Genomic DNA, 9,777 nt, shown 5'->3' on the forward strand with positions numbered 1-9,777 from the left:
AGACAAAGCAGATTCATTCGTCAACCTCTCGGAGCACATCTTGAACGCAGGTGAAAAATCCTTGCTAAATAGAGGACTTTCGTTTTGCCCATCACGGAGACCAGATCCCATCAAAATGTGTGCTGACCTCAACGATTTTTCACGCAAAATAAAACTCAAAGAGTTCTTCAAAGATAAAGACAGCAACTTGGCTACAAACCAGACCAAATCAATGCCTCATCTGCCAAACCTCACAAAGGAGCCGTTCACACCTAAAATGGGAAGAAACCCCCACGTCGACAACTTCGTAAATACTGCGAAGCATCACCTTAATACTTTTATTAACGAACAAGCCGAAACAGAATTCAAGGATAATCTCACCAAGCAACAACGAAGAGCCATCAACGAGTTGAAATCCAACAGTAAAATCACAATCAAACAAGCTGACAAGGGTGGTGCGACTACCATTATGAACACTAGCGATTACGTATTCGAAGCTGAATCACAACTCTCTAACAACGAATATTACAAGAAATTAGATCTGGACCCAACCAAGACCTACGAAAATGAACTTATAAGTATGTGCAATAATCTATCTGAGCTATATCTAGGGACGATACTTTAAAGTTAATACCTGTTTGTCATCACTCTGGAAAGTTTTACACTATTCCCAAACTCCATAAATTGCCTACATTGCTTAAATCGAAACTTAATAACTCTGAGCTCCCTGAAGACAAATCAGTTATATTCGACTTAGCTAGAAACCTTCATATCATCCCCCCTGGTAGACCGATAGTTTCCTCAATAGGCACCCTCACCGAGCATTTGTCAGGCTACGTAGACCATATCATTAAACCATTAATATCTACGATTCCCAGTTACATACAAGACTCTACACATTTTCTGAACGTTCTTAACAATCTGCCTCCCCACCACATAACCCCATCCTTTTCACCATGGATGTATCGTCATTATATTCGAACATCCCTCATTCCGAAGGATTACACGCTCTCAGATCCTTTCTCACCTCACGATCACTCTCATTGGACAAAGTCAATGACATTGTAGCCATTACTAACTTCATTTTAACACACAATAATTTTACCTTTAATGATTCTCACTACCTACAAATAAAAGGCACAGCTATGGGGACTAAGATGGCACCACGCTAACATATTTATGGCTGAACTTGAAAACAATCTATTATCATCACTTAATCTCAAACCTCTATGCTATTATCGATACATAGATGACATTTTCATGATATGGCCTCATGGCGCTGACAATCTTAAAATGTTCATTCACATATAAAATTTACTTTAGAACAGTCTCGCACATCCCTGCCATTTCTAGACGTTTCCGTATCGCTTAACAATAACAATCAGCTCACCACCTCACTCTACACTAAACCCACAGATAGTCACGCTTTTCTTAATTTCAATAGTAATCACCCACTTAATTTTAAAAAATCTATAATATACAGCCAATGTCTCCGTCTAAAACGTCTACATGTTCTAACCCCATTGACTATGAATTCCATGTGTCTAATTTATTAGGTTTCCTTCTCAAAGCTGGCTATCCCCTTGACATGATCAAATCGCAAATTAACAAAGCCTCCACACACTCCCGTTCTGATCTACTCGCTTACAAGCCCAAAACTCAATCAGAACGCATCCCCCTCATATTCGAATTCCATCCTTCCAACAAGACTGTCACCAAAACTATCAAAGACGACTTCTCGCACCTCCAACTCGACAAATCCATACAACACTTATTTAATACACCACCTATTCTTGCCCACCGCCAGCCACCTAATTTGAAATCCCTTCTCACTTTCTCACCCATCACTACTAAACCTCCTTCATATGGCAATATGAAATGTAATAAGCCTCGCTGTCAAATTTGCACACATATTATAACTAACAGCACAATCACACTCCCAGTCACTAACCACAAAATTCACCCCCCTCAACTCACATGTGACTCTACCAACGTGATTTACATCATAATGTGTAATGCATGTGATCATGGCACCTACATCGGTGAAACTGGAGCTTCTTTTAGAAGTAGATTTAATAATCACAAGTCATCTATCCGCACCCATAAGAACCTTCCCATAGCCACACATTTCAATTCTCCTAACCATAACATTAGTGATTTGAGATGCACACTCATAGCCAACAACTTAACGATCGCTGAATTTCCGAACTCAAACTCATACTTAAACACAAAACCCACACCATAGGCCTTAATAGAGATATAGACTTTCTCAGTGATTACAACTTCCCATACAATTGATTCTCACCATCTCTTTATTCTGTTCTATATCGATAGCTGATATGTGCTTTCCTTATTTACACCTCTTTATTATTATTTTTATTTTTATATTTTTACATGTATATTATTTAAATGTATATATTATCTTTATCTGTACATTATATAGCCTATTTATATGCCTATAGGTTTATTTAGGTTTGTTTGTTTGTTTGTTTTTTGTTTTTTTCATATATTCCATCTTTTACTCTTTAATACTTCATAATCATTTACTTATTGTGTAGTTAAATCCGCTTCCCACCATATTGTTCTACTATGTACGTTTAATTAAGAATTGTTTAATCTATAACACCACTATCTCTATACTTGACCGCTTTGTTCTCTGTCGGATTTCTCTTTATATATTACCGCATAAACTATTAGATAATTGGCCTATAATCCGTCTACACCTCTATTGTATTGTTCATATTGTACAGTATAGAACTTGTAACAGCCAACTTGTACATTCAGTAAAGCTGATGAAGGCCAGAGGACTGGCCGAAAATTTCTTTCGAAAATAAATGAAGTGTTCTACAGTCTACATGCCTTGTTGTCATAATTTTTTGTTTCAACGACTCCTGCAATTATTCTAGAGCAACGACAGAAAAAATGACAGATACCGCATTCGGCTTTGCTACATGATATGGTTGGTGTTTCTCCGACAGGGATCCAAAGACCCCGATCGGGGGTGGGGGAGGGGAGTGCGGCTGATGTCCCTGACGAGAAAAAAGTCGAGCGTTGCAAAAAAGAAAAAAAAAAAAAAAAAAAAAAAAAAAAAAAAAAAAAAAAAACGAAATTGGCCCAGGGGGCAAATTTTTGGGCTTTCAAATGCTTATTTTGATTAATTTTCCCCGATTTTTGGGTCAATTAATATGTAAAAAAATACATATAATATTTCTTTCTTTCTGACAAATTGTGCTTTTCTCCCCTCTCCCTATAATATAATAATAATAATAATAATTGGGAAATATAACAGGCCTAACTGCAGGAAGAACTTTAAACATATAATATAGTGTCTAGAGAATGCTTTGGTTAAAAGAATACAATAAAAATCAAGTACTGTACTTACACATTACTTTCAAGCCAATTTGATAGCTGCTTTTGCTTTTTTCGCTTTTGAATTGATCACTTTCAGATTTACATGTATAATTGCCACTATCATCTCCCGTTGCATTTTCAATGAGCATTTCAAGTTCATCTTCACTTTCAGTAAATCTAATAGCGTCTGTAGTATTGAGCTCCTGTCCATTTTTATACCATGTGGTATTGGAGGGTGGGTTACCGTCGGGTTTACTGCAGGTTAAGGTCACTGCCTGACCTTCATATGCAATACTTGTTGAGGAATTGAGGACAGGTGCGTCTAAGTCTGCAAATAACATATTAATTGAAATGTAACAAAATAAGACTTTCAGGCTGGATGCCTATATCATCTGTAATAAGATAACAAGATAACAAACAAGATATGCCTTTTGTAAATAGACTAGAGCTACTTCCGCTAACATTCCCCCCTTAGAATTCAGAAGAAATCTAATAACTCTTTTATTTATTGTCTTTCTGGTGAACTTGTCGGTGATTTTGTTTTTCTTAAACTTACGTTTCACGTCAATCCCAGATATCCTAACATACTCAGGCGTATATTTAATCATCATGCTCACAGAACGTCATAAATAAAAATAAATTAAAAACCAGCTACTATACAAACATTTTCTGAATAGTAATAAGGAGGCTTATCCTGCTTTAATCATTATGTTTTTACGAATAATTCCACATTTAATGCAGGTGTATAGAACTATCCCAAGTTATACTGCAAGTACTGGGTACCGGTATGCCTAGGTAAGCTAGGGAAATCTAATTTTTACATCTAGTCCTAACCAAGCTAGGCCTTACCTAGCGATCACAACGACTGCAACGCCGCACCCCGCGTCTTTTAATAACCCAATGAAAGTTTGTGTCCGTAAAAACGAAAAATCAATTTTTCTCGAATTGTGCGCAACGGCAAATTAGCTTAATTAGCTAATTAGTTTAGTTCCACTCTTAAAAATTAGATGAAAAGCTAAATTTCGTTGTACATAATCAAAATGTCAAAGATAAAAATATTGAAAAAAATATGATTTTTGAAGTTTATGTCACTTCGTGAAAACGGTGACGTTCTATAAACATTACAATCAAAGAGAACTAAATGCAAATATTATTTGGAAATCTTTCAGTTTAGAAGTTAAAAACCAAATTGAAAATGAGTACGCATGTAATAGCACTAAATCCAGTATGAAATGGTCGACTGTAAAAGACAAAGTTATCGAGTCATTGGTTTAATGATGATGATGTTGTTTTTGTAGTAATTAAGGTTGTAAAGTTTTGAGAACGTTATGAAAACAACTTCTTAACATTATTATTATTATTATTATTATTATTATTATTATTATTATTGTTGTTGTTATTAATATTACTACTATACAAGACTGATATGGTAAACTCTATATGGGTGTATATGTATGTATGCGTGTATGTGTATTGGTGTAGGTGTATGTGCGTGTATATGTATATATACCGTATATAGGTGTATGTGTATATATAAGCATTGTGTATATGTTTATGTATATTATAAGTTTATTTTATCGAGTGTTTTATTAAGAAACATAATTACATGTCCTTATTTTACCTTACAATGTATTTTATCAACAAGTCATGAAATATTTTATATTTCTGAATCTTAATACTTTATATAGGTAGAGCCTACATGTATTCAATGACACTGGAATATATAATAGGAACCATAATCAATTATATCATGCAAAGTTATAATTGTTAAATTATAGACAAAATATCAAGCACTAATAAGTAAAAATTTATCAAAATAATAATTGTTTATAGAAATTTCATGTGATAGTGTAGATGTATATTTAGTTTCCAATAAAGTCATCATTCATAAGTTAGCACCTATCATAATGACAATTTAACCTCAAAACATAACTAAGACTCGGTTAGGTAATGCAGAAGTACGTACGCACACACGTGTTCAGGAAAGCTTTATCTTCTCTGATTGGCTGAAAATGGAAGAGCACTTATACGTGCAAAGCCTAGCTGCGAACAAGACAATCTCAACATTGCTGTTGTAGCAGTGAAGAGCATTAGGTAAGTGTGTATTCTTTGCGCACGCGATTTGAAGCATTAACAAGACTATAAAACATTCAAAATTGTATATTTTCTGCTTATTTTCACGGTTTTTGTTGCAAATACAAGTTCACCTCAATAATAACGATCGGTCGTTAATTTTAAACAAAGGAAATAATATTTATGCACTGTACTATAAGGGCCATAACATGAGAGTGGAACTTAATTTATCGAATTTAATTTTTAATTTACCCCAAAATTTTCGCTTATTTAAATGAGAATTTAGGTCTGGTACCTAATTTCTCAATGGTACCGGAATTTTCGTGACACCGGCTAAATTAAAAAAGAACTGTAAAGCTCATTATTACATCATCGCTTATAGTATTTAGTATAGGTCTTATCTTCTATATTTCATATTAAAGAGATTGTGCACATAGGGGAAAAAGATTAAAAATGACGACTTCCTCAACGATTAATCGTTTGAGGATTCGTCCAGGTGTACATTTCATTAGTATTTCTAAGCTAGGCCCTACTGTATTGGGTTTAATTATTCATAGGCCGGTTGAATACAAAATACATGGGTGTTAAATCTGTGCGTATATGTCTCCGTGGTGTAGTCGTATTACACTCGTCTTGATAGCGAGGGGTTGCAAGTTCGAAGCCCACTATTGACGTGTCCTCGTATAACTGAAATAAGGATTTTTTCATCGAAGAACTTATTAAGATTGTAACAACATGTTCCTAATCCGTAACTGTTATTATGGTTATTAATCTATTTGTTTCATATTGTTCTTAAAGTACTGCTACGAATTTTATCAGTACAGTTATAAACTATGCAGCATTCCTGATTAATACTATGTAATAAATGAACTAAATACATATTTTATATTGATTAATGAGAAATGTGATAAAAAAAAAAACAAACAAAAGAGGCAGACAGACGAAAGTTTAGCAAATGGGGGAATAATCCTTATTGCTTAGCATTAGTGCAAAAGAGATCAAAATATTCTTAAAGCTGTTTGAACTTTTTTATTGCAATTTCTTACAAAAATTGTCTCACTTTCAGTGGAAAATTAAAATAGAAATTAAATGTAATTAATAACATAGAATGCAAATGTTGATGTGCACTCTGTTATACCTACAATAAACAGTAAGGACGGAAGGATGGTCTGAGAAGATGTACTTGTCTTGGTCGAATAGTTGAATTTCACATTTAAATCTTCTTTGATTATCGTTTCTTACAGGTTTTGCGATAACCAGATCAGCTTTCCCATTTTTTCTGGTTCTGAGGGTGTAACGTCCATTGACTGTCTTGACATCATTTACAATACCGGAAACAATAATGCCTCCGTCTTCATTAACTTCATCCCATTTAATGATTTGTAATTCAGATCTATCTTTTAAATAGTCACATGGCATTACTACTTCAGTGTCTCCTTCGCTGGCCACCTGGTCAGATGATGAAATCAACTGACCATATGCCTCTACAAAAAAATTAATTTATTATGTAAGATATAATTCATACATCTATGACAAACAAATTTATCAAATTCTATTGTTAACTAATCACAAAAACATTTATTTGCTGATTAAAAAAAAAAAACACCATTACTTGGGTACGTCAGTATTCGGGTTCTTTAAGGTAAGTACCGGTATTCACTAAATAGACGACTTACACATATATATAAATTTCAATTAAAATTTTCATTTGTTATTTTCATAATCCAAGCACTGGAAAATTACACCACAACTAACAAAAATAAACCCAAATATTTCAAGCAATGGAAAACACAATGGCGTAAAAGTACGAAGACTAAGTAATTGCGAAGAAACCCGCATTCGGTAGGGACATCTCAGAGTGTTTATAGTTTATAGTTAGAGTAAGCGAAAATTATATCTTCAAGAAAAAAGGCGAAAAAACTAGGACGGTTGACGCGGCAAATGAAAATAAAATGAATCAAGGAAAAATAATCCTGAAAAAGGTAGTTTATTTTTGTTATAAGTCTATTAACAATTGTTTAGAATTTCTAATATGACTTCAATGTAGGCAGAATTTTCTAATTACTACGAGGTACTGCAAGCTCAAAATGTTGGATTTTCCGTGTACCAGGAAAACACTACTGATTGCTGGTAAAATAGTTATCTAGCCACATAAATTATTAGCTACTGTAAGTAAATTAGGTAATAAATATTTGTTTGTTATATTTAAAAAGACACATTAGATAGCTTCAATATCACTTCATTAATTTTGTGTCGTACTCCCACGAAAAAATCTTTCGCAAACTAAACATATTATCAATTGTCTTCAAGAAGTAATTAAGTAAGTCTTCAAAAACAGAATTAGATGTGCTAAGAAGTGGATTCTAACAATTTTGAACCCTTGCCATTTTTGCAGATTAATAGTATTCGGTACACAAAGTAATATGATAATTTACACAACCTACCATTAAAATTAGACATACTGTGCTGCAGCATCATGAAATACACTAGCAACCACTGAAATAGATATTGAATAACATTTACTCCTAGATGAAATATCGAAAGATATATGGTATTTCGTGTTATATAAAGGGTATGTGTGTATGTATGTATGAATGTAGTGAAACTTCTATAGACCGAGTTCTCTATGCGGTGAGTGAACCGAAAATAAGAAAGGAAAAACTGAACCAAGATCTATCCTAAGCTACATAATTGTACAAGTATATATACTGTCTCTTATACACATCTAGATGTGTATAAGAGACAGATGTTGATGTGCACTCTGTTATACCTACAATAAACAGTAAGGACGGAAGGATGGTCTGAGAAGATGTACTTGTCTTGGTCGAATAGTTGAATTTCACATTTAAATCTTCTTTGATTATCGTTTCTTACAGGTTTTGCGATAACCAGATCAGCTTTCCCATTTTTTCTGGTTCTGAGGGTGTAACGTCCATTGACTGTCTTGACATCATTTACAATACCGGAAACAATAATGCCTCCGTCTTCATTAACTTCATCCCATTTAATGATTTGTAATTCAGATCTATCTTTTAAATAGTCACATGGCATTACTACTTCAGTGTCTCCTTCGCTGGCCACCTGGTCAGATGATGAAATCAACTGACCATATGCCTCTACAAAAAAATTAATTTATTATGTAAGATATAATTCATACATCTATGACAAACAAATTTATCAAATTCTATTGTTAACTAATCACAAAAACATTTATTTGCTGATTAAAAAAAAAAAAACCATTACTTGGGTACGTCAGTATTCGGGTTCTTTAAGGTAAGTACCGGTATTCACTAAATAGACGACTTACACATATATATAAATTTCAATTAAAATTTTCATTTGTTATTTTCATAATCCAAGCACTGGAAAATTACACCACAACTAACAAAAATAAACCCAAATATTTCAAGCAATGGAAAACACAATGGCGTAAAAGTACGAAGACTAAGTAATTGCGAAGAAACCCGCATTCGGTAGGGACATCTCAGAGTGTTTATAGTTTATAGTTAGAGTAAGCGAAAATTATATCTTCAAGAAAAAAGGCGAAAAAACTAGGACGGTTGACGCGGCAAATGAAAATAAAATGAATCAAGGAAAAATAATCCTGAAAAAGGTAGTTTATTTTTGTTATAAGTCTATTAACAATTGTTTAGAATTTCTAATATGACTTCAATGTAGGCAGAATTTTCTAATTACTACGAGGTACTGCAAGCTCAAAATGTTGGATTTTCCGTGTACCAGGAAAACACTACTGATTGCTGGTAAAATAGTTATCTAGCCACATAAATTATTAGCTACTGTAAGTAAATTAGGTAATAAATATTTGTTTGTTATATTTAAAAAGACACATTAGATAGCTTCAATATCACTTCATTAATTTTGTGTCGTACTCCCACGAAAAAATCTTTCGCAAACTAAACATATTATCAATTGTCTTCAAGAAGTAATTAAGTAAGTCTTCAAAAACAGAATTAGATGTGCTAAGAAGTGGATTCTAACAATTTTGAACCCTTGCCATTTTTGCAGATTAATAGTATTCGGTACACAAAGTAATATGATAATTTACACAACCTACCATTAAAATTAGACATACTGTGCTGCAGCATCATGAAATACACTAGCAACCACTGAAATAGATATTGAATAACATTTACTCCTAGATGAAATATCGAAAGATATATGGTATTTCGTGTTATATAAAGGGTATGTGTGTATGTATGTATGAATGTAGTGAAACTTCTATAGACCGAGTTCTCTATGCGGTGAGTGAACCGAAAATAAGAAAGGAAAAACTGAACCAAGATCCTGTCTCTTATACACATCTAGAATGTGTATAAGAGACAGATATAATAGGAACCATAATCAATTATATCA

At 33.4% G+C, this 9,777-nt stretch overlaps 1 protein-coding gene across 1 annotated transcript in view; it reads right to left on the reverse strand.

Moving 5' to 3' along the window:
• LOC117118499 (hemicentin-1-like) overlaps window positions 1-9,777 on the reverse strand; it is a 38,091-nt gene that overhangs the window by 11,670 nt on the left and 16,644 nt on the right. The window contains exons 3-7 of the mRNA XM_033263099.1: window positions 9,479-9,530; window positions 8,164-8,519; window positions 7,848-7,899; window positions 6,546-6,887; window positions 3,362-3,658 (exon numbers count right to left, since the gene is read on the reverse strand). Coding sequence (XP_033118990.1) covers window positions 3,362-3,658; window positions 6,546-6,887; window positions 7,848-7,899; window positions 8,164-8,519; window positions 9,479-9,530 — 1,099 coding nt within the window. The remainder of the gene's footprint in view (window positions 1-3,361; window positions 3,659-6,545; window positions 6,888-7,847; window positions 7,900-8,163; window positions 8,520-9,478; window positions 9,531-9,777) is intronic.

This window comes from Anneissia japonica, unplaced genomic scaffold, assembly GCF_011630105.1.
Source record: "Anneissia japonica isolate Jap-2015-1 unplaced genomic scaffold, ASM1163010v1 scaffold287869_len1821871_cov162, whole genome shotgun sequence".
Classification (NCBI taxonomy): domain Eukaryota; kingdom Metazoa; phylum Echinodermata; class Crinoidea; order Comatulida; family Comatulidae; genus Anneissia; species Anneissia japonica.